Source organism: Podarcis cretensis, assembly GCF_951804945.1.
Source record: "Podarcis cretensis genome assembly, chromosome: 17".
In the NCBI taxonomy this organism is placed as follows: domain Eukaryota; kingdom Metazoa; phylum Chordata; class Lepidosauria; order Squamata; family Lacertidae; genus Podarcis; species Podarcis cretensis.
Genome location: NC_137187.1, coordinates 34,710,849 through 34,736,456, shown reverse-complemented (window position 1 = coordinate 34,736,456; position 25,608 = coordinate 34,710,849). Strand labels below are relative to the sequence as shown.

The 25,608-nt window shown below is 44.0% G+C and overlaps 1 protein-coding gene and 1 long non-coding RNA gene across 3 annotated transcripts in view; one reads left to right on the top strand and one right to left on the bottom strand.

The window, feature by feature from the left end:
• Positions 1-25,608, top strand: part of LOC307206784 — a 610,614-nt gene that overhangs the window by 400,441 nt on the left and 184,565 nt on the right. The gene's annotated exons all lie outside the window — the stretch shown is intronic.
• The window catches only part of LOC307206671 (A.superbus venom factor 1-like), a 56,368-nt gene continuing 32,736 nt past the window's right edge, over positions 1,977-25,608 (bottom strand). The window contains exons 23-40 of one of the 2 annotated variants that reach the window (XM_079959967.1): positions 25,032-25,118; positions 23,142-23,345; positions 21,044-21,119; positions 18,414-18,576; positions 15,502-15,597; positions 14,878-15,028; positions 13,812-13,975; positions 11,308-11,466; positions 9,832-9,982; positions 9,305-9,359; positions 7,813-7,900; positions 6,935-7,024; positions 6,723-6,828; positions 4,951-5,040; positions 4,409-4,495; positions 3,851-3,934; positions 2,804-2,939; positions 1,977-2,274 (exon numbers count right to left, since the gene is read on the bottom strand). In XM_079959967.1, the coding sequence (XP_079816093.1) occupies positions 2,133-2,274; positions 2,804-2,939; positions 3,851-3,934; positions 4,409-4,495; positions 4,951-5,040; positions 6,723-6,828; positions 6,935-7,024; positions 7,813-7,900; positions 9,305-9,359; positions 9,832-9,982; positions 11,308-11,466; positions 13,812-13,975; positions 14,878-15,028; positions 15,502-15,597; positions 18,414-18,576; positions 21,044-21,119; positions 23,142-23,345; positions 25,032-25,118 (2,129 nt within the window). In that variant the 3' untranslated portion in view covers positions 1,977-2,132. The remainder of the gene's footprint in view (positions 2,275-2,803; positions 2,940-3,850; positions 3,935-4,408; positions 4,496-4,950; positions 5,041-6,722; positions 6,829-6,934; positions 7,025-7,812; positions 7,901-9,304; positions 9,360-9,831; positions 9,983-11,307; positions 11,467-13,811; positions 13,976-14,877; positions 15,029-15,501; positions 15,598-18,413; positions 18,577-21,043; positions 21,120-23,141; positions 23,346-25,031; positions 25,119-25,608) is intronic. The other variant, XM_079959968.1, reaches the window with a different exon arrangement.

Sequence of the window (25,608 nt, the reverse complement as noted above, 5' to 3'; positions counted from 1 at the left end):
TATCTACTTGCACCTGGAGGTGCTTTCAAACTGCTAGGTTGGCAGGCGCTGGGACCGAGCAGCGGGAGCGCACCCCGCCGCAGGGATTCGAACCGCCGACCTTTCAATCGGCAAGTCCTAGGCACTGAGGCTTTAACCCACAGCGCCACCTGCGTCCCGCCCATTAGTACATACCAGATGCAAATCAGATACTGTCAAAATATTTAATTTTCAAATGGTCTATAAATATCAGAGTCACCAGCTTCTGTAGAGCATTAACACCTGCAGTTGGATTTTGCAGATTTTTGGGAGCAATCTGGTTGCAGCTCTAATTTGGGTGAAGAGAATATTACAATCATAGAACTGTAGAGTGGAGAGGTCATCAGTCCAACCCCTGCAATGAAGGGATCTCAACGAAAACATCCAAGACAGATGGCCAAAAGTCTGCATTTTTTAGCAACGCAGTTGTTGAACCTTTCCCTTCCAAATTATTTGGACCATGTGCACAAACTACTTGCTTAGCTTAGAGCCATAAATTCAAATTCTTATCTCACCACTGGTCTTGGGCCATTTAATTGAGCAAGCTCCCGTGTTTTCCTCAAGAAAACATTCCTAATAAAGAGGCACCTTCTTCCACCTTGACTGCTGCCTGCTCCCAGCCTAAAGGTTGTTCAGGGTTGCTAAAGAATTTTTAATTTAAATATTGCATTTATAAACTGCAATTTCTTATAAAATAATAGTGGAAGAAGCTCTGAAGCAGGGGGCTTGAAGAGAGCAATACTGGCCTGAATATAAGCCTCACTTTTTTTCCAAATTCTGACCATGAAAATTAAAAGTTTAAATTTAAATTCATGACCTTACAAAAATTGGCGTTTACGATATTACTATAGGATTTTCTTCTACATTTGCCATTTACAGGTGTGAGTGCCTGTGGAATTTTAAGGGAGCTGCTTATATTAGGGTATTGTCTTTTTTCCTCTCTCCCCTCCCTGAATTTTAAAGGTGTGGCTTATTTGCAGGTGCGGCTTATATTCAGGCCAATACGGTAGTTGTTTCTGGGGAAGAAGCAGACATTGAGGAATACGGGGAAGGATAGGAACAGAGTCTTATTGAAGGGTATACAATTATTTAGATTTGATCTTGAATGCACACTGACACAGTCTAATGTGTCCTTCCCAAACTGTTGTATCAAATCTTTTAACACATGTTAGATCCCAGAATAAAGTCTCTCTCTATAAAAAAACAGTGGTAAGAAACTCTGGATTCACCTACATTTTCTCTCCTTCACAGAACCTTGGTTTCCTTTTATTCTACCAGAATCGGGCAGAATAAAATAGATTCCTTGCTTGTAGGCACATCTCCTGTTCTTTTCCCCTGCCATCTGTGAGAAAGCAAAACAAAATGTTCCAACTACTGTCTTGCTCCACCGCTGCTTACCGGCTCCATTCGATTCTCTCTCTTTCCCCTGCATTTCCTTGTAAGTGCACCATCTGTTCTAGCTCAGTTTTAAGTTTATCCCTGAAAGCAAATGGGCACTTTCCTACATGTCTACACATTTGTGGCCAGGGGGAGAAGGAGGATATTGTTGATTATGTATTACACTGCATCCTGTATACTTCCCCCTTTTGAAAGAGATTCTTCAGTGAGTTTCCTTTAAACAACAGGGTATCAATTTATAGAGATCAATATGTTGCCTGTAAGGTTTCTATGTTTGCTGTAGCTGCCCAAGAGATCAGAAAAAAAAGTTATTGAACCAAACAGGTCCAATGTAGGAATCATCTATATTACAATGCATCTGTCAACTTTGTCGCTTTTTTTTTTTTTAGCAACCATCAGAAATTTGCAATTACATTTGACTATCTACCCCTGCCTCCCCTGTTTTCCTGTGTCAAGTTATTAGACCCGTGTTCCCATTCATGCACACTGATGAATGAATAAAAACTGAAAGAGCATTAGAAACATAAGGTGATTGGCAAAGAATTAACATGACACAACAGTAAGAAATCAATTCTTTATTTGGTACATGTACACTCCACCCCACCCCCCTTTAAGGAGAAATTGAGCAAAAAACCTAAGATGAACTTCAGGAGGGAAGGTGTCTTTCAAACACTGACTCAAACCCATCTCATGGGCTCCAGTTGACATCTCCATCGTTAAGTGTTACAACCGAAAGTCATCAGTGTGTTAGAAAATTGAGTTAAGTCATTGCACAGGTCGTAGAATTCTTCGTCTTGGCATTCATCATCATTTGGCCATTTCTCAATCCAGGTATCCTTGCTAATCATGTAGTTGAAACTGGAAAGGGGAGAAGGGAAGATTTGAATGGGTACTCCACAGGTAAACTGGCTGACCTGAATGGAGTGGGTGAATCCAGACATCAGTATCAGCTGATGCAGACTGGTGACAGGAGCAAGCCAGCAGTTAAAGCTGGAGTTAACTCTTTACATGCAAGAACACAATATGCACAGACATGGTAGGGTGTCAGGTCTAATGAGCGCAGCAGCTCACCCCAGTAGGTCTTGCCCCATGGATCAGTTGTCGAGATTGTCTCAGTGTCAATCTCACACCTATGCTGCCTATACTAAGCTGACAGGAGGTTCTGAAAGCTTTCTAAGGGAATCGGTGGCAGTGGGAAAGGGTCACAACGATGAACTCTGAGTTATAGTGTCATGAAGTTCCACCAGAAAGTTAAAAATCAAAGAAGCACAAATGCTTATAAACATGTTTATAATAAGTGGAACTGAAGGAATTGTTTCCCGATAGGCACTCCATGGACCTGATGGTGGAGGAAGCAGAGGATACGTTAAATAAATGAAATACATACTCAGTTTTGGTTTGCCACAGGTCACTGTTGAGGCTCCAGATTAGATAGTCCTTGTTCACCACCAGATCCAGAGATTCATTGCATCTCTTGTGGCTGATAAACCTGCGGGGCTTGGCTTCTGGGTTTGCATCACTCCCTAGGAATCAGACAAAACAGGCACACGTCTGTGCTTAAATGCTCTGTGTGTAAGGTTTTCTTTTTGCCTCTGAGCTTTCCCTGCAAAAACATGCTCTCTGGTGCTCAAATGGATTCAACATCAATTTGGGTTTCCCAAGGATTGCTGTTTCGTCCAATTGAGCTTTAAAGAGTGAGTTTTCAAGGGGAAAGATCCGGAGGGCGTGGGAAGTGTTCTGACACAGAGCTTTAAAGCATGGGCTGTGTCTGGAAAAAGTGGAGGAAAGATAAGTGTGGACACACCCCTATTATGATCTGAGCCAAGATCCTATCTGAATGTTAAGTTTGGCTTATAAATATACCTATATAAGGTCTTGTGGTAGTGTTACATTTTAATGTCAAAATGATTTGTAGTAATGTATGGGGGAGGTTTCTAAGTGGTGATGTCCCAACTTTGGACCTCCTTCACCCCAAGATACTACTGGTACCGATGCTGTTCAACATTGGGTATCAAGTAAAGACCGAGTTATTACTCATCAGAAAAAGGTTTGTTATTCATAATCAGGGTGGATTGCATTTAATTCAAATCAATTTAAATCACTAGTCAGTAAGGCTTGATTTAAATCTTTTTTCTTTTTTTTTTACAAAAAGACATTGTTTCTGGTATAATCTTAATATTTACAACCAGATGAAGGTTTCATTTTTGGAATAATAAATTATCAGAGTAGTTTTTACTGTTATATTAAAAAATTACTGATTTGGTTATAGTGCAAGGACTGCTGCCTTTCAGGGAAGTTTCTGAGGAACCTTGGGGTCCCATAACAGACTGAATATCACTGGCCGAAAGCGAGTGTTTAAATAAATAAATATTTTTATAAACAGTCCCTGCTTTTGTATCCAAGGCATGTTTTTCTTCAGGAGGGAAATTCTTACCTGCTTTAATAATTTCTAGAACTTCCATGAAGTAGTTGTTATAATCATTTTCTTCTTCTATATGACTCAGCTTGGTTTTGTACACTTCAAAACAAAGACAGAGAAAATTCATTATTTGATGGTTGCATGTTTTCCACATAAAAGCATTAAGAAGTCATTCAGCTTGTATTGTGTTTTTCATGAAGGTCTAAGCTCCCATCAGTGGCACCTCATCAACAGGGCTGCTAACATTTCTGGAGAGACCAAAATCTGTTTGCATTTTGCCCCCCCCCCCCCCCGCATATAAAGAGCCTCCTCATCGGTTCAGGTCTGATTCTAGAATACATAATTTCTTTTGTGAAAGATTGGAGACTCTACATACACCAACAAACTGTAATACAGTGTCCACAGTGCCTGTTTTCTATGTTGCAGCTACGCACTATGTGGAGGGAAGCAGCCCGACCATGAGAAAATGCAAGGCAGCCACCCCCCAAGGGTTGCTAAGGTGCTGGTGGTCATTAACATGAAAACACATCCACTCCTGAATTTACAGGGCTTGGCAATCTAAACTTCAGTTACCATAATCCACTCCTGGCTTGCAGGCTGCTTCCATTCGTGCATGAACATCAACAGGGTTATCTGCATCGTTCTGCAAGAAGCAGTTGTCTTCGGGAGAAGAGGAGAGAGACAAATAATTACAATAAAAATAGCCCTTTCATTAAAAGTAGTCAGATCTCAAAAGCCTGCTGGAAGAAAAAGATCTTCACCTGCTGGCAAAAAGACATGAAGGAGAGAGTCTGTCTGGCTTCTTCAGGGAGGGAGTTCCAAAGTCCGGAAGCAGCCACCAAGAAAGCCCTTCATCAAACTACTGAAGCATCACCAAATCCAAACCCATCATTCGTGATTTTGCCAAACCTTGTAAAGACCTGATTCTTTTAATAGCAACCCCATCCCTCGCTATGCCACCTTAGATAATAGATGCACCCTAGATTAATTCCTGTAATTCAGAAACCACAAATGTCGACAGGACCTTTGTTTCCATGCTGACCAACCTTCCCCGCATTCCCAAAGTTGTGTTTGGGTGACTGGAAGCAGCATCTCTGCTTCGCGCTGTGCCTTACCTTCTGCACACCGGCAAACTTCGCCATGGCATATCTTATCGAGGAGGCCACTCCCTTTGGAGGGATGGTAGAACTTGGTGCATTGCTCATCTGAAAGGAGGAATGAAAAGAGGTCCTTACTTCCACACTGACACGCCTGTGTGGCTCACCGATTTGATTCCCTGGTGGGGGGTTGATCCCATAAGATAAGCCTTAGGAAATGCACAGAGCAGGAGTGGGTGACCCGTTTCTACCAAAAGGAATACTAGTGGCACATCACCCTGACTTAATTAAATAATAATAATAATAATAATAATAATAATAATAATAATAATAATAATATTTTATTTATACTCTGCCCTCCCCAGCCAGAGCCGGGCTCAGGGCGGCTAACACCAATAAAATTACAATAAACCATAATGGGGGGGGGACACAAAAACAACAACCCAATTTATTAAAATACGGGTTGAAATATAATTTAAAATGCAGCCTCGTTTTAATAGTAGCCCATAAATCAAAACTGTAAGGGGAGAGAAATATAAGGATCAGACTGATTCCAAACCAAAGGCCAGGTGGAACAGCTCTGTCTTGAAGGCTCTGCGGAATGATGTCAAGTCCCGCAGGGCCCTAGTCTCTTGTGACAGAGCGTTCCACCAAGTCGGGGCTGGTACCAAAAAGGCCCTGGCCCTAGTTGAGACCAATCTAACCACCTTGTGACTTGGGACCTCCAAAGTGTTGTTATTTGTGGACCTTAAGGTCCTCCGCGGGGCATACCAGGAGAGGCGGTCCCATAGGGAAACCCATCAAGAGGGCTACTTTTCTACTGTCCAGTGTACAACCAGCTACATAAAATATGTTATCCCCCTTTTTTAACAGGAAGACACTCCAATGAAAATTTCTGTTACTATATATCTTATATGGCCATGTGTGTGTGTGTTAGTTATATGGATCTTTCAAGATGTTCTTATATGGCCGTGTGTGTGTGTGTGTGTGTGTGTGTGTGTTAGTTATATGGATCTTTCAAGATGTTCTGTATCTGTAATGCCTAATAAAGGTTTGGAGGAAAAGAAAGAAAGAAAGAAAGAAAGAAAGAAAGAAAGAAAGAAGTATTCTGCCTTTCTTATGTGCACCGTGGGTGGGTTAGTGGTAGAGAAGAGGAAACTAGGAGCCAGGCCACCCTGGTTTTGTTCACTGCCCTTGGAAGGAAATTATATCTGGCTGCTTAGAGCAGGGATGTTGCTGAGCTGAGTGCTACTTGTGGGCCTCTGCTCTCTTGTCATTTGCCTTTTGTTCTCAGAATCCTTACTCCTATTTGGCTGGGTTCTACTATGCCGAGACCACTGGAAGAGCTGCATGTCATGTTCAGGGAATCCAGCTTGTGTTTTATGTCCTTCAGTTCAACAAAGCTGAGAGTAGTTTCAGACTAAGTTTAAGGTCACTATCCTTCATGTAAAAAACTAGTAAAGGACCCCTGGACCGTTAAGTCCAGTCAAAGGAGACTATGGGGTTGCGGCGCTCATCTCGCTTTCAGGCCGAGGGAGCCAGCATTTGTCCACAGACAGCTTTCTGGGTCATGTGGCCAGCACAACTAAACCGCTTCTGGCACAATGGAAAACAGAGCACACGGAAACGCTGAGGCGGTGCCTGTTTATCTACTTGCACTTTGGCGTGCTTTCAAACTGCTAGGTTGGCAGGAGCTGGGACAGAGCAACAGGAGCTCACCCTCCATAACATGGATTCAAACCGCTGACTTTCTGATCGGCAAGCCCATTTTACACTACAGTAGCCATTACCTAGATTATAATAGCTGTACACCTTGACAGATCCTGGCTGAATGAGACCTACTTCAAAATATTTGTAAGCTTTAAATTGCAAACATTCCTCCTCCGTGTGAGAAACCTAGGATGGGAAAACAAAAGAGAAAACAAGTCTTTGGGTGCCAGCCTTTAAATGGTTACTCTCAGCTATGCCAGTTATCCCCAGTACTTCCCCCGCAAGTATTTACCTTGTCCAGATAGATGATGAGGTTCCCTCTTTCAGACACGGCGTCGTTGATGTCAAACTTGGAAATGTATCTGTCGACTCCCTCAGAAAGCTGAACACAGAATGAGAACAATTGAATCATTGGCACCAAGGGTTGGAGTTAACCCAAGCATGCAACCCCTCAGGGGTAGAGCATTTCATCTAGAGGAAATTTGGAGGTGCCAGGCTTCAGATAGGCATCTGAAGGATTTCAAGAGAGGCAGAATGAATTTTCACATAGCTAGAGAAATTTGTTGGGGAAATTCCACAGAACTCTCAGTCATGCTTGCCAGGGCAGGGGCAATATTGAAATTCCTGTATCTGTGATTGATAAGGTTCCCAACATCCCTCAGGGAGTTTTTGCCCATCCTTGAGCCATTTCCCCTTGATCTCTTGCAGCCCATTTAACTGTGCCCCTTTAAATGAAGGAACTGCTCTCAGCAAAGGTAAGATTTGCTAGGAACAGAGGCAGAACTGCAGCTCCTATTTGAGCCTCAGTCTCAGGATAACTCCTGCTAAAGTAACCTCTGAGCTCTGCTCTAGTAAGGATCCAGACTGAACTGTACAAGGACACTAATACAAATCATAAAGAATAACAGATAATAAAAAGATGCCAATTTTGGCCAGGGTCACATTTGCGCAGACCCCTGTCTTCAAGGAACTGGTAGGAAACAGGCATCCTCTGTTGCATCTAGCCTAGTAAGCTGCTGTTTCATAGCAGGAGAACTGGTGGCGCACAGATGATAAATCCTATTCCATTCTCTCTGGATATCTGTTTAAAGTTTTTCACTGGCTGTAGTGAATTTTCCAGTGCAATATCCTCAAAGAACAACTTGAGCAGTTGGTTTCAGCATCACTTACCCTCTTGAGATCTTCAGTGTCAGGTGCAAAACCAGTAAGCATGGAGACATCAATGATTGACATTGTGGCATCAACTTTACCAAGGTATCTAGAATCAGTGACAGAGGAAAAATGACACAGGAATGAATTTCATAGTTTAAAAATAGGTATGGTTTCAGTTCTGTCGGCTTACCATATTAATGTTATTGCAATAAGCCAATTCTCAGGGTTTTAGGTTTCAACACTGAGAACCAAAGAGGATGAAGGGAAGTACAATGTGATCAACTTGGTTAATGCACAACACCTTGAAAGGATTTAGAATGACAGCTTCCCACAACCTCAGCATCCTAACAGTTTAAAACTGAATACAGGCAGCAGAAGTGAAAATATACCATCACCATGAACTTAAACCCTGTCCAGAAGTTTGGGCAAAGAGGTGTGCCTTTACCTCCTGTCTAAATGAAAATACCGTGGTACCTCAGTTTTCAAACATAATCCGTTCCGGAAGGCCATTTGAGTTCTGAAACGTTCAAAAACCGAAAACTCAACACGGAAGCTTCAGTATGGAAAAATCAATATGGAAGACTCAGTACAGAAGCCGCATGGCATATTCAACTTCTGAGGCATGTTCAAAAACCGAAGCGTTCACTTCTGGGTTTACGCCATTTGAAAACTGAAATGTTTGTCAACGTAGACGTTAAAAAACCGAGGTACCACTGTATTGTAAAAGCAAGGTGTGCCTCACAAGGAAGGCTTTTCCACTGCTGCAGGGCCACTGCAGAGAGTCTACTGAAGTATCTAAATAATAAGATTTTAAGTCACAGTAGGTTATTCATCAACTTTTTGAAATAGGGCAGCCCTACATTACACAGCTGCATAAGAACAAGCCTCACTCCTTGTCCCTCAGTCATTACACATCTGGCAAGCTGTCCACCTTTTTTAAAAAAAGAAGAAGAAAGGGCACACATAACTGAAAGAACACCTCCTCCCATATCAGTGTGTGTGTTTGTTTAGATCATGGGTAGGCAAACTGAGGCCCAGGGGCCTGATCCGGCCCAATCGCCTCCTAAATCCAGCCCTCAGACGGTCCGAGAATCAGCGTGTTTTTACATGAGTAGAATGTGTGCTTTTATTTAAAATGCATCTCTGGGTTCTTTGTGGGGCATAGGAATTCGTTCATTTTTTTTTTTTTTCAAAATATAGTCTGGCCCCCCACAAGGTCTGAGAGATAGTGGACCAGCCCCCTGCTGTAAAAGTTTGCTGACCCCTGCCCTGGTTTAGCTCTCCAAAGGAAGTCCACTTGGAGGTAGATTTGTGGAGTGAGGTTTGCAGTGCAGTGGCCCAGAGGGAGACTTTAAGAGTCAAAATACAGTATCCCCAACTCCTGAAGCGTTCAGACAAAGCTGAGTAAGTTATTTTTCATGCTAAGCCACCTTTGATGTTTCTTCTGGTTGTTCCTCTGAATATTCAGTGATGACAACGTATGTCTATATTGAAAGTCCCCAATGCTCACCTGGTGCAGATTTTGATCCTGACTGCACCCTTGGCTCCCTTTTCCTGCCTGCTACCTTGAAATTGGGGGAAAGAGAAAAGAATTAGTCACTTTGTAAAATTCCATGCAGTGTCAATCTTAGGTGTTTTGCAGAAGAGCTAACAGGCTGGGTTGTCCATTTATGAAAAAGGGATTCGTCCATACCTGCCATTGCTGGCCTGCCCACCAACAGGCCCCTTCCTGAAGGATGTCATGCCCATGTTTAAACCAGGTGTGGGGACCTGTAGCATTCCAGATGTTGTTGGACCACAACCCTTCACCCCTGAGCCCTGGCCAAGCTTCTTGGGACTGATGAGACATGGAGTCCAACAACTTGCCTCATCTAAATTCCCAGCCCGCATAATCGATCACAAGACATGGTGTATGCACACCATTTGAATGGCAATGCCCAGAAACATTGGGGGGGGGGCTGGCCTCCACAAATATTTTATGGGGGGGGGGTGGAATACCTTAGCTCTAGCAAACCTAAACCCACCATTCATACTTACTCAGCTGGACATTTTCAACAGAAACTTGCAGAGAAAAACTTTTGCACTGCTCTGCGCTCTCCTGTAGCTTTGCATTATACACCGTCACAACGGTCATAATTGCTTTTCCTTGACCAGATGCTTTCACAATGAAATCTTTATTGAGCTTGGTCTGAAAAAACAAAAAGAGTCAGTGTGCCTTTGGTTTGATTCTCTCTTGACACATTCAATTTTATTGATTGCTATTAATGTTTTATTAAGTTGTAGTAGAGGTGAGATATAACACTATGACGCAAGCAAACAGATGGCAAATCCTCATTTTTTTGTGATTATAAAGTCCTCATAAAAAATTATTCACCATTCACCAGTGGCTAAACACTGCAAGGCAGCATACCAAAGCATTATTTTATCAGTTTGCATTTCTTAGTACAGAAAGTATTGATCTGATGTGTAGAAGTCTTTCCTATTCCAATTAATTCAAGAGGGTTCTGGAAGCTTCTGTGTGTGGAAGAAACAAGCAGAAGGTTCATGATGTTTGGGATATTCCTTCAGAGAAGCTCAGTACATCTGGTTTAAACTGGTTCTGTTATCTCTTTCTGTCAAGGTCATGCTGACTATAATAAGAGGCCAGAAGGAGCCTGGGTTTCACTTTCTCTTTCTATCTCTCCTTTCCTTCTGGTGTGGTGTTCTGTATATAGTGTTAAGGTTTAGTCTTATTATAAGTTATTGTAAGTTTAAGTTAAGTCTGCTGCAACTGGATTTCGTATGGGCAGAGCCAGTCCTGAACGTATTGGGATTTGTGACCATTATGCTCATTGCGTTCAGTAGCAGTAAAGATCTGCTGGATGAAATACAATTGCCTCTGGTCTATTTTTTTGGGAATTCTGCATTGTGTTTAAGTTTTTACTCTGCTAACTATACATTGGTATCTGCTCTGGATCAACAGTGAGTAGAATTCCATGACATATTTAGCGATGGGTGTCCATTTTTTAAAAGCTGGCATTAAGTCAGTTATGTTGCTGAGGGCACTTCAACATGACATTGTAGAAAGTAGTTTCAGCCTACCCTGGCGTCTTATTGTTTCATTGACATTTTTTGTTGGGTCGCACCCCTCCCCTCAGCTCTTGCAACAAGCCAAGTTCAAAATCTAGCCACAGAGTAATAAATAATGATTTCCAGAGGGGGGAATAATAAATAAAATATCATTCATTCAGATCGTGAAGCTGAGGCTCCAATACTTTGGCCACCTCATGAGAGGAGAAGACTCCCTGGAAAAGACCCTGATGTTGGGAAAGATGGAGGGCACAAGGAGAAGGGGACGACAGAGGACGAGATGGTTGGACAGTGTTCTCGAAGCTACAAACATGAGTCTGACCAAACTGCGGGAGGCAGTGGAAGACAGGAGTGCCTGGGGTGCTCTGGTCCATGGGGTCACGAAGAGTTGGACACGACTGAACGACTAAACAACAACATCATTCATTCAAATGAAAGCTGTACCTCTGCTGATCGTACTAAGAGTGCGCTGTCGTAGTCAATAGGGAAAGTAATCATCTCTCGACGTTCTGGCAGTTTAATAGAAACTGCCAGCTGTATCTCCTTATGGGTAGGGATGTCGATCTCATACTGGGCAAGAGCTTGGAATACCATGACGGTTGCCTGAAATGGGAGGAAGAAGATGGAGTTCAATGAGTTCAGCTTGCAGTCAGCGCCAGCCCAACCATGAGCTGGGATGAGGCAGCTACCTCAGGCAGCAGAACCCCAAAAGGTTCCTCACCTGCCCTGCCATCTCCACTGGCAGCAGAGAAGCAGTGGCAGCATTGGCGGCTTCGGGTGAGATGTTGCCAAGATTTCGCAAGATCTCTGCCATTGCCCCTGTGACCAAGATAAGGGAGGCTTCGGCAGCAGCAGGGCAGTGGTGGTGGGTCAGCATCTGCTTGCAGTGGCTATCTAGACAGGGACCTTAGCATAAAGGAAATGAGAGCAGAGAGAACTTCCGGTTGGTCACCCAATAGATCAACGGGAGCTCTTTCAGCTGAAAGAGCCCCGGCGCTTTGAAGATTGGGGTGACCGCAAGAGCATTGCGGAACCCCGAAAAAACCCTCAGATCAAGCATTCTGAGGACCTGGTGTTCTGGCGGGTGCTCTGAGTGACTCCCCTGCTCCCCGGTAAACTCTAATAAGAGCCCTGAGAGTGAGCAGGGTTGGAGACGTGGGCACTGTGGAATCGACCTGCTTTCTCCACAGCACCAAGCTCCAAGTCCGGCGATCATTAGCGACCAATTTCTCCGACTAAATTAAGATTCAAAAATTGTGAGTAAAAAAAGGACTGAAATTTGGACTTTTAAATTGGATTGAAAGGGATTTAAATACGGAGGTCGATTCCTTTCCGCTGAAACAAAAGTGAAAGCAGTGACAGCTGACCGAAGCCGTAACTTTAAAAGACTTGCTAAAAGCTTTCAAGAAACAATTTTAAGCCCCTCTTTCTGCAGATTAGATATATGACACAGAAGGTCTGTGAACAGGATCTCCTACAAAGTTATTAATATCCGTTATGAGAGGCCCTGATTCAGTTTGGAGCCATTCCTTAACTGCACCATTTTTCAGATAAAAATCACCCCCTGTAAACTATTATTTGCCCTGCTGATCAAAACATGTGGGTAGCTCTACGATAAAGGGGATAAGGAGGAAGAATCATCTTACCCCTCCTCTGCTGTAAAGCATTGTTTCCTAAGTAGTGGGGTAGTAGAGATGGGGGGCGGGAATCACCTCTGGCAACCAATGCACACCTTTGGTTTCAGATAGTACAGGGGGCAGAAAAGTCTAAAAATCCTGGGACAAAAAAATTCATGGCCCTCTAGTGGCTATGGTGGCTCCTTTACCAAAAGTAATGGATTTAGCGTTAACGCTGGGAATGCATACTCAATTCTGACCAAACTAAGCCTCCTAGAGCAAAATCTACATTAGGTCAATGTCAGGGGACTGCCATCGGAACAGGGGAGGGAGGCAGGGGGACCGCTGGGATACAGAGAGCCTCCAAAGCTCCTGAGAAGCAGTTCCTCTTCCTCTTCCAGTGGTGAGAAAAGCCACACCTCCAGTGGAGAAGAGAGGGAAGGGGCCAGCCAAGCGAGGAAAGGGCTCAAGGATGCTGCTGAAACGCAAGGAGGGTAGGAGGAGGTTTGGGGGTGCCGAAGTTCTTAGGTTGGGGGAGAAGCCGGAAGGGGCGACTCCCAGATTCTGCAAGTGACTAAGACAGACATGAACTTTGTTGATCTGCACTGTAAATAGTTTGCACAATAAAACCTGTAAAAGATAGATCGGAGTCCTGCCTGGTTACTCACGAGCAACCACCAACAGCATCTGACAGGTAAGTAAAAAGGTAAAGGGACCCTTGACCATTAGGTCAAGTCATGACCGACTCTGGGGTTGCAGTGCTCATCTCGCTTTATTGGCCGAGGGAGCCGGCGTACAGCTTCCGGGTCATGTGGCCAGCATGACTAAGCCACTTCTGGCGAACCAGAGCAGCGCACAGAAACACCATTTACTTTCCCGCCAGAGTGGTACCTATTTATCTATTTGCACTTTGATGTGCTTTCGAACTGCTAGGTTAGCAGGAAGCAGCAAAAACAAACATGGAAAGTAGCTGCAGTTGAACATGCAATTTGGCCATCAGCCACACCTAGTTTTTCCTGAAGTGATTAACCAGTGCCTGAATTGTAGCACCATCTGAGTCTACTGATTGGGGTGGGTACGGGGGTACATGGCTATAAGTGGAGCCCTCCCCTCCCCACATTTAAGATATTAACATGCCAAACTTAAAGGCTATGGTAGTAGCTGGACACATTACTTTTCAAATTGTCGGGAATTGTTTTGTATGAAGGTCACCCCACCAGCAGTCTAAAGTGGTGGAGCCCAGACACAGGCTGATCACTTCATTCAAAACTAGGTGCAAATGCAGGCTACAGTTCAGTTTTTAAGCAGAAGGGGAATAAAGCAAACAATCACCTGGGTTTGTCCATATGTCCCGCCATAAAACTTCTGCTTTGTCAGCCATTTGACTATGGGACCAACAGCATCAAACTTCCTCATTTTCAGCAAGGCCAGCAGAGCATAGGATGTGCCTTCGATGTTGTAGGTGTGAGCCTTATATTCTTCCCAATGATTCTTACCTAAATGCCAGCAATGAAACAGATCCGCATTAAACAGATCCTGATGGGCAGATGAGCTCAATGTCTTAAGGACCCACCCAGTTCCCACCAGTTTCCATTCAGAGATTATCAATGTACTGCATAATACATTATAAATTAAAAACTGCCTGTCACCTCTCAGTTGCCTACAAGCATCCTCCGTCCCCCAGCCATTGGCCAAGCTGCTGTGATGGTATGTTTATGAACAAATTTACAACAGCTATGGAAGAGGATTAATGAGTCACAGAATTTTGAAAACCAGTGCAGGAAACAAAATATCTGTTTGTCATAGAATGGTAGAATTGGAAGGGATCCCAAGTGTCATCTAGACCACCCCCTTGTTTGAAGGAAGAAGCCAGCAACCATTAAAAGACAGCCCTGAGGCTCATCCACACAGACACAACCACCCACAACCACACAGCATTTCATCCACTCTTTTTCAGGCTTCACACACTGATTCCATAAACTTAGAGTCTGGGACTCAAACATTGCTTCTTCTCCTCGTCGGCTCATGCATCCCCTTCCAACAAGTAAAGCAAATGCAAAAAGTCCCTTTCCCCTCCACTGTTGTATTTGGCTTCATTTGGCTCCCACAACCACCACGGGGCCCTTTCCTTCTCTTGCTGCTCTGCAGACACAACCTTTCCATTCTTTCCCAACAGAGAAGGGAGAGGGAAGGGTGCATGGAGTCAGGATATACTTCCTTGGTACTCTGGAAAGCATTCCCAGTTCCCACAGGGCAGCCGCTTACAGGCTGCTTTTGGCCTGGCTGCTGCCACTGTCCTCCTTCCTAGACGTCTTCCAAGCTGCTCCTTACAGGAGCAGCTCATCTTCAAAACCTGACCATGTTTTTTCTTGCATTGAGTGTGCTGCCGCAAACGTACCTCTTGATGCTTCCATGAGTACCTTGTCATCATTAAGCCTTCCTGCCAGGGCTAAAGCATAAGCCGTGAGGGCCACGGTGTAAGGTCTTTGCAACTTCCCATATTGTCTTAATAAATACTCAGAAGCTTTGGTGATGCTGCTCTCTAGAATCTGGGTAAAAAGGACAAAATATACACTGTAGGAGTGTTTGGGAGAACAACTGCAGACATTATGTATTTCATGCAAACGCAATGCAATAAAGCGCCAGGGGCTGCACTACTGAGCCCAGTCTCCTTTGGTTGAGAAAGCAAATTAGATTCAGGGAGCCTTTCCAAAATCTGTGTTATTTATATACAAGCAGAGCAGAGCAGGAGCAAACGGTCACTTCTACAAGCAGGCATCAGAACCTGATAGAGCGCTCCTGCCAGAACCTTATTTACAAATTTATCTTCCCACCATTCTTACTACCAAAGAAATGGAAAAAAGTCAAGGCTGCTTACAAAAGTTAAAAGAAAAAACACCATTAAATAACAAATAAAATAACACATAAACAGCAGCAACAATGGAGACCTCTCTCACCTCCCTGCCAGCCAAAACTCAGAGGGATGGGCAAAAGGGACTGTGAGGGGTGGACAGGTACTTACATTGACTTGATCCTTGCAGATGTCTTTTGACTCCAGCAATGCAATCAGGACGAAAGCTGTTAATGACACTTCTGGTTCAGCGCCCTTATAACCTCCCTGGAAGGAAGCAGAGGGGGGTGGGCAAGAACAATTGAATGTGTTTGGTTCACACAAACAGATCTCCCACCAAAAACACAGCTCAGAAGTACAAGCAGTTGGGGGTGGTGTGGAGGCAGGGGAAGCAAGCCTGAACATACCAGAAATTTGACAAGCTTAGAAAATTAAGAACCCAAAGGATTTTAAAAGATATATATGTCTTCCGCTTTCCCCCATCTTTTGCAGATTGCATATCCCCTGGGAAGCTATTTGTCTTTGTGGTTTGCACAATGATACCACTACAGAAAAGTAACACAGCAGCAGCTGTAGGTAGGGGTGTATTTCACCACCATGTCCTCTTTGTGAACCCCTCTACAGTGGTACCTCGGGTTAAGAATTTAATTTGTCCCAGAGGTCCGTTTTTAACCTGAAACTGTTCTTAACCTGAAGCACCACTTTAGCTAATGGGGCCTCCTGCTGCCGCTGGAGCATGATTTCTGTTCTCATCCTGAAGCAAAGTTCTTAGCCCGAGGTAATATTTCTGGGTTAGTGGAGTCTGTAACCTGAAGCGTATGTAACCCAAGGTACCACTGTATAAAGAACCTGGCCTGCAGGAAACTGTCATCAGACAAAAGCCTTGAGGGACCACATGCCTGCAATACAGTCTATCAACTGATTCTTCTGAATTAGGAACCAGAAAATACATGGATTTGTTATCAGAAAGGACAATAAGCAGAAAGAAAGTGTACCAACTTGAGGCATCTAATCATAGCCTGCATTTTTATTAAGGCTTGATCAGGGCTTGTATTTTAAAATGAGCTTAAAGATTTTCAAATGTTCATGCCAGGCAGAAGACCAGCTGCCTAAGAACCTTGGCAAGATGTTTATTCTCCTGGACAAGGGGGCCCCCCTGATTTATAGCAGAAAACAATTCTCAAAGTCAAAGGGAATTACAGGCTGACAGCCAAGGTTACACTGACCCTACATATTACAGAAGATAAAAAAGAGATAAACATAATTAAGAGTGGGTAAATAGTAAAATAAAACCATGTGCCTCCCATTAAACTTGAGCCATATTTTCCTAAGGTTGAAAGGTCAAGAGCAGTGAAAAAGGCAACTGGCTTGGCTGGAGAAGAGAGGTTTTCTTTCTATCTTATTTTGAGGCTGGAAACTGTTCCTTCCTTTTTTTACTTTGAAAAGGTTTATTCTTCTAAAAAGCTATCTATGTTATGTATTAAATATATTGGCTTAAATGTAATTATGCAAAGGAATTAGAAGCTAAGAAATGTTAAATCCTTATGCTAGATTCTTATTTCATATAGTTGGAAGAGATCACAGGGGCCATCAGCCACCAGCCCAGCCCCCCTGCCAAGCAGGAAACATCATTAGAGCACACATATGGTTATCTGTTTAAAAGACCTTCAAGAGAAGGAGAAGGGACGCAGGTGGCACTGTGGGTTAAAGCCTCAGCGCCTAGGACTTGCCGATCGAAAGGTCGGCGGTTCGAATCCCTGTGGCGGGGTGCGCTCCCGCTGCTCAGTCCCAGCGCCTGCCAACCTAGCAGTTCGAAAGCACCTCCGGGTGCAAGTAGATAAATAGGGACCGCTTACCAGCGGGAAGGTAAACGGCGTTTCCGTGTGCGGCTCTGGCTCGCCAGAGCAGCGATGTCACGCTGGCCACGTGACCCGGAAGTGTCTCCGGACAGCGCTGGCCCCTGGCCTCTTAAGTGAGATGGGCGCACAACCCCAGAGTCTGTCAAGACTGGCCCGTACGGGCAGGGGTACCTTTACCTTTACCTAAGAGAAGTAGATCTTTCAATGATGATGTGAACTCAAGATCCTTGACATCTGTTTAAGATAAAAATTTAAGATTAAACCATTTGTTTTGGAGGGCAATAGGGCGAGGTGAGCTGGTAATTAAGGTTCCTTGTCGAGACACATGTAAGATATATTACTACTTATTTGTCATTTATAGATAGAAGAATATATATCTTTTTGTTTCCCATAAAAGGGCATGAGGAAATGGGTGTATCTTTTGTGATTGGTTCTAGCAAACAGCCAATAGGAATTTCAACCAGGCTGATTGGACAGAGGCAGCCACAGGAGGAGCAAGGGGGCTGGATTAAGGAAATATAAGTGCTGGCCAGAATGGCAGGAGGCCAGGCCAGAGCTTGGTAACCATATACCACTGTGCCTCATATTTATTTGTCTGACAAATAAATTATTATTTTAATTTCTCTATTGCTGCGTTGAATATTTCATTCCAGCTAAGCGTTAACCACAAGCAGGGTGCTACAATCTCTCCACCATCTCTCTGTGCGCAAACACAGATTATGTATCTAGGCCAGGGGTGCCCAAACTTTTTCAAAGAGGGCCAGATTTGATCAAGTGACCATTTGTGAGGGCCAACCAAAATTGTTGAGCTTTTTTAGGATTAAAGTTGTGGAGCTTTTTTTAGGGTTGAACTTGTGGAGCTTGTTTGACGCCAAGAAATAAACTGCCACAGGGGCCGCATAAACAGACTTTAGACATGCCTGATCTAAGCAATGTGGTTCAACATAGATCAGGTTTTAGCTCCCTACAGAGGCTATCAGAGGCTGCTCCATATGGTTGTGATTATAATGGCCTCTTGTCCATCGCAACCTCACTTTCGTGCCAGTAAAGATATTCCTCCTTCACTGGAGGCTTTTAAGCAGAGGCTGGATGATCAGCTGTGATGGATGCTTTAGTTGATATTCCTGCATTGCTGTGGGTTGGGCTAAATGACCCTTAGGTCAGCTTTACAGTTTTATGATTCTATTCAAGTCAAGCACCATTAGTAGCAGAAAGAAAGCACACCTGCATTTCTCCATGGATCGTAGGGGCATCTTCATGGAAAATTCCATCTGGTTTCTGCTTCTCCAGAATCAACCACTTCACACCTCCACAGAGGATATCATTGTTAATAGAAGATACTATTGCTGAAGCCATGGCAAAGATTTTTATGACATAAGCTGTTAACCTGCAGAGAATATGATGCATCAACTCCACCATTAAACAGGGGTAACATGTTGGGCACCTTAAAGGCTAACAAATTAATTATGGGGCAAGTTTTTGAATTACAACTTACTTATATCAGATGCATGTAGCACTGTCCTGCACTGAAGTTATACATATGTTAAAGGGAATGTAAGTTGAGTGGATATGTGCTTAACAACCAGCGATTGTGCACATTCCCCAGACTTCATTGAGAATGTTCACAATATCTACCCATGAAGAGCTAACTTGTGCACACCATCGTACCTATGGGACCACCTCTCCTGATATGCCCCACGGAGGACTTTAAGGTCTGCAAATACCACCCTGAAGATCCCAGGCCCCAGGGAGATTAGACTGGCCCCAACCAGAGCCAGGGCCTTTTTGGCCGTGGCCCTGGCCTGGTGGAACACTCTCTCACAAGAGACCAGAGCCCTGCAGGATTTGACATCTTTCTGCAGGGCCTGCAAGACGGAGCTATTCCACCAGGCCTTTGGTCAGGGTTCAGTCTGATTCTTTTCTTTCTGTATAAGAACAAGCATTAAAGAAGCCTCCTAGCTCACTCGCAGGTCCTTTATAAGACCAGTAGTAATAGCTGACCCTGGAGAATATTAACTACTCCAAATTTTACCCATGGACTGCCCTCTGTCCAGATTTTAATTTGCTCTGAACTAGTGTCTCCGGACAGCGCTGGCCCCTGGCCTCTTAAGTGAGATGGGCGCACAACCCCAGAGTCTGTCAAGACTGGCCCGTACGGGCAGGGGTACCTTTACTTTACCTTTATATTGTATTAGTTTTATGATGTTAGCCCAGCTCTGGCCAGGGAGGGCGGGGTACAAATAAAAATTTATTATTAAATTATTATTATTTCCCAATCAATACGTATAAACTCCAAAAGTCCTTGGGCAATGTTTATATAGCAACTGAATTTTGTATATTCTGTAGTCATAATGCATACTCTCCAACAGGCCTCTGAGTTGCCACATTTTGCACTTGTTTGCAGACCAACCTCAGGGGCAGCCCCACATAGAGTGCATTGCAGTAATCCAACCTGGAGGTTACCAGCACATGGACAACAGCGATCAAGTTATCGCAGTCCAGAAATGGCTGTATCTATCTTACAAGCTGATAAAAGGCACACCTAGCCACTGTGAGATGGATACAGCAATGGACCTGTTATATGGACCCTCAAACAACCCACCCGCAGCACCTCCATCTTCCCAAGATTCATTGCCAGTTTGTTGGCCCTCATCCAACCTACCATTGTATCTAGGCAGCAGTCCGAGACTTACACGAGACTTACAGAGAAGTAGAGCTGGGTATGATCTGCATTCTGATTTCCTAATCTCCCAACCGCTTCACATACATGTTAAAATGGTGGCTGAACTATTGGAGCATTGCAATGTGCTTTACATGGGGGCTGTCTCTGAAAATGGTTCAGAAACTTCAGTTAAGTGCAAATTATGGCTGTTTGCCAGTTGCCAGGTTCTACATCAACATATCATATAACCCCACTTAAATTCCAGCCACACTATATGTTTCCTTTCTCCCAGTGTACTCAACCCTTGGAAATTCATCTGAGACCCTTTTCTCTCTGGGCCCTTCTTCTAAGGGAGGCTCAGAGGTTAATGACAGAGAGGGCCTTCTCAGTGGTGGCTCCCCATCTGTGGAACATCTTTTTGGCATCAGGTAAAAGCTTACTTTCCCCCCCCCCCCAGGCTTTTTATGGACTGAGCTGATTTTGTCTGTTCTCAAATTTGCTGTTATATCTTCTTCTAGCTGTAGTGTATTCGTTGGTAAAAGATCCATAACTAGGCCTGAACCCAGATTATAATGGGGGAAAGAATCAGTTTCATTTAAGAGTACTTGCACTTTTTTCACCACAGCCTTTACAGTCACTTTCCCTCCAACATTTCTCCGAAGAAAATAGGGACGTCCTATTCTATTATTAATAATTATTGATTTGTTGTTGTTTTTGTTGTTGTTGTTAATGCCCCACCCATCTGACTGGGATGCCCCAGCAACTCTGAGCAGCTGCCAACATACATTAAAACATAACAAGACATTAAACATTTTAAAAAAAAATCCCATACAGGCCTGCCTAGATGTCTTCTCAAGGTTGCATAGTTACTTAACTCCATACCCTCCAACATTTCTCCAATGAAAATAGGGACATCCTAAGGAAAATCGGGACAATCCAGGATCAAATCAGAAACTGGGATGCCTTCTGTAACTCTGTTCTGTCCCTGGAAAATAGGGACATCGGGAGGGCCTGCTCCCTCGATCCACCAGGTCATATCCAATTAGGAAGTTTTAATAAGCCAAGAGGCACAACAATTGAGGAGACATTATCAGCTGCATTGCTGAAAGGACCTTGTCCATGTCATCAGGCCATTATCAACATCTGGAAAGCCCATCCGGGATATATACTGCCATATGAGTACTGCCTTTACCAAGTGCTGCTTTTGAAGTTTTTAAAGGCAGCATAGGAGTGGTCTTCTTTCTTGTACGTCATCTGCTGGGTATAACCTAGAAAGGAAGGAAGAGAAACAGAACTCTGAAATGCTGCTTCAGCAGCTTAGACTAGGGGTCAGCAAGGCTTAAGCAGCCTGGTCTGCTTCACTCCCCCGGAGATCTCTCCGCAGGCTGGATCACGCGCGTGCATTCCTGTTAAGTTGTGGGTGAACATATCAGACAACACAGCGATCCTTCAGACAGCTCTTGTTTATTCACAGGCCAGAACAAAACCGAACTAAAGGGTTCAGCCAACCTACTTAGATAGAGCTCAACTACAAAGCAACAGTAACAACTTTCTGTAACTATCCAATCACTGAACGTCGCTTTCAATTCCTTATTTGCATATGCGGACCTGAGTGAAAACTATCTACAGTATCCCCCTGCTGGCCCAGGGTGAGAACTTCAGTACATAACCATTCCAGCTAGAGGAGGCGTCTGCATGTGTGCCCGCATGCGTAGACGCTATTTCCAGCACGGAGGAGGCGCCTGTAGCTTCCTATTGGTTGCAGGAGCTTCCTGCAGCTGATAGGAAGCCCCGCCAGCACCACAGAAGTGAGTCCTCGAGCGCAGCAGCAGGGTTTGGGGGCGGCTCGGGGGGGGCGGTTAAACGACCCCCGCGGGCCGTATTTGGCCCCCGGGCCTTAGGTTGCCGACCTCTGGCTTAGACAAATGCATCTAGACAGGCAACTGGCACTCGCCCTGCGCAGAAAGAAACTTTGCTCCACACCCCTTTTATTTAATTGCTGCACTGCCTCATCTGCTCTTCCTTTGCATATGCCTTTTTCCTTGTGTCCTTTTCAGCTTTCCCTTCTGGTCTCTTTGTAGCTTTGGCAGAACACCAGTTGAGGAACAGGGCTGCTTTGCCCCATCAAGATCTTAACACAGAGCAGAATAGGCACCGCCACTATGAGGCATAGGTAGTTGAGAAATGGGCAGTTTCCTTCTTGTTATCTTAAGATTCTCCAGATGAGAAAAAAGGGAGATGGAAATTCCTAACCTTATAAATGGGTATGGAGGCAACTCAAGTAGCCTTTAGAAATTTCTCAGAGGCCATTACCAGTGGGTACCCATTCCTCAATAAAATTTTATTAGTGCTTTTCTCTGGCGGGGTGCAGGGGGACTCGTACCCCTAAACATTTTGTGAATCTAAGGGAGAAGAAACTAAAAAATTTAGTTTCTTCTCTAGCACAGTGAATCGTCGGTTCTGTTGCTACCGCCAATGGTGGCCTCATTTCCTGTCACAGTGTTTCCTGAGTCTCAGACGAAAGCAAGCATTTAATGTGTGAATCAGGAGTTGGAATCTAGCAGAAGAATCGGGAAGATGTTAGTGCACACAACCTCATGCCAATGTGGAAGTTAGTGTGAGCTGTTAGGTGTGCAATATGAGGTAAAACATGTACTTTTGTCCATTTACTGTATCTATTTTTCCCAATTTGAACTATAAAATGGTGGTTTTCTTGAGTCAAAATGAGAGTATCCCTAAACAATTTTTTAGAAAAAAGCACTGATGATGATGATTCAGCCCTTCATCTGAAGATCTCAGATTAGCCCACAAGATAAAAAATACAGGATAAAAGCACAAAATAAATAGTTAAAACAGAAACAAAACAATAACCTTCCCTCCCACAAACATATTTCAAAGGCTGTAGAATATTAATCAGCCCAAGGCCTGGTTGAAGAGCAACATTTTCGCCTGGCGCCTAAAGATGTATAATTAAGGCGCCAGACAAACCTCCCTGGGGAGAACATTCCACAAATGGGGAGCCACTGCAGAAAAGGCCTGTTCTCATGTTGCTGCCCTCTGGACCTCACATGAAGGAGGCACACAAAGAAGGGCCTCACATGATGATTACAGGGTCTGGGGTGGTTTTTATGGGGAGAGGCTGCCTGAAACCTGTTGCAAGTTCTGTGGGACTCTTGATCTAGGAGGGTCCTGAACTCAATGTTTCTATGGATGGACAACTCAAGAAGCCATGGACAGACCTATGCATGAGCTGGAGGAGGAACAGCTCTGGAGACACACAGTTGTCTTACCTTGCATGATCTGATTGACTGCATCGGAGCGGCGATCCATCCCAAGCTTCTCCCACTGCCCTGTGGTGTCAAGGTAGTGGGTGGCAATAACCGATGGTGTCATGGTGATCATGTTCTGCTCCCCACAGCCAGAGGGCGTTACAATGAGGTGCTTCAGTTTGGTCCCATCAATTGAGTCTTCAACAATATGAGCCACAGGGTCTCCTGGCCACAAAAAGAATGATAGCAGACATGTGAGCCCAAGCATGAGTAGGGACTTGTTGTCAGAACCTGTGTTCGACTGAGCGACTCCTCCTCCTGAGCCTTTGATGAGACTCCAAGCACGTTCCCCATTATGCAGTTTCAAAGCAGCAGAAGTGACGAGAAGTTTGAGCTACATTGCTAGGTTTTATTGCTAACTACGCAGACAGAAAAGAAAATACATCCTCCCTCTGTGAGAGCAGAGAGCAACTGGAAAAACAAAGAAACAGGAAACCAGTAACGTCACATCCGTCTCCCGTGAGACTTCCAACAGTATGGAATCTCTGGAATGTAAACAGAGTCTTGTGACTCCAAGGACTTCACAGTGGCAACAAACAGAAACTAACACTTGTGTGGGTTGCAATCTTAGCCTTGTTGGATTGTAAGTGTGGGAGATAAGCAAATCTAACCATGCATTTTCTTGCTAGTTAGCGTGTGAATGGGTTATGACCACAGAGCTCCGTTGCTGATAAGCAGACTCGGACCATAGAAAGGCAAGTAGTAGAGAAGGCTCTGTGTGATATCATTTCCCCCTCCTCTCCTGGGAGGAAAGAAAAAACAATGAAGTATTTCCTGCTCCCCTCTCTCTATTCAATTAGCAACGGAGACAGACGTCTTCCCACTTGCTCCAGCATTAGGCCCATACCTGAAGCTGTTATTGCTGTAAACACAAGTATTTTACCTGCATTTATTTTTACTGCGGCTGTTTCTAAGGATGAATGCTGGACTGTGAGTAAACTGTAAGCTTTAAACTTACATTTCAGTCTGTAGCCTGTTTCTTTGACATTTGGGGCAACATAGTGGGTGATCAGCCCAGCGGCTAATTCCTATGCTTTCAATTAAACCACAGGAGATGGGATTTAAACTCTGCTCAGCCTCGTGCTCTTAAATACAAGTGGTAAGCTGATCCTTTCTGTCTGCTAACACACACACACACACACACACACACACACGGGTCTGTAGAGGAATAAAATATAGTTAATTATATTCCCTCACCTACCTAATAAAACCCACCAGTAAGTACGGACAGCTCTTTTCAGACTTGTCTCCTTCTTCCAGCTAGTTTTCTTTTGTGCCGGCCTTGTCCGCTTTGCATCAAGGGCTGGTATAATTAGCTTCCAAGCCTAATTCAAGGTTTATTCCCTTGAAAGCCTTAAAGCTTTTTTTACACCTGCCACACTCACTGAGATCAGCAGAGGAGGCTCTGCCTGCTATATGGTCTATCACTTCAGAAATTATCAGAGGGCTTGCCCCAGGAGCATATTCCTGGGGCTGGTGGGTTGCTGCAGGGGGCAAGTCAGGGTGGGGTTTTGATTATTTTCAGTTCTGCAAGCCTAGACTTCTGCATGTCGAAGCACGCTAATGGTCAAAAAGTGTATTTCTGAGGTTTAAATGAAGGGAAACTACTGCATATCAACCTAAGCAAGTTGTGCTTCCTCTTTCTGGTTATTTGGCTATAATCTTTGATAGAATACAGATAACTGAACACACTTTGTTGCATTACATTCTTCATTAAATTATCTTTCCATTGATATATAATTTTAGGGTATTCCTTCAAAAGAAAGTGGTGTTATGAGCCATCAAACCTCAGAAATACACTTTTCCCAAAAGGTTTCCACAATTTTGGCCACTACTGTAACTAGTGCTTACCTTGAACAGTAATTTTGGTCTCAGGGTCTGTACCAGGAATGATATCTTCTAAATTCCTAGCTTTGACCTGATGTTCCTGGACTCCATCTGAAAAAAGGGAGGAAAAAGAGGAAAATTACAAGGAGGCAGAAACATGGGTTGCTTGTTGCTTCCATAATTAAACTGTTTTAGTTTTGCTTTTCCACATCCATTTCTAAAAGTGGTGTTAAACCAGAAGTTCTACGCAGGAACTTCATAGAAAACTAGGAGGGTGTTCACATATTATATTCTGTGTACCTACTATACGTGTACAACAAAGCCCTGTCAGGACATTATCAAGCTAAGAGGGAACATGGGTATAGAAGGGCAATGGATTTAGTCAAACTATCTGTCCATCCAGCCCTATGTTGCCACCTTCTCTGGCAGAAGTCTTTCCCTATCACCTGCTACCTGATCCTTTTAACTGGGAACTCTATGGACAGTTCCTGGGACGTTCTGGGTACAAAATATGCCCTGGACAGTTAAATCCAGTCAAAGGCGACTGTGGGGTTGCGGCGCTCATCATACTTTCAAGTCCACAGACAGCTTTCCGGGTCAT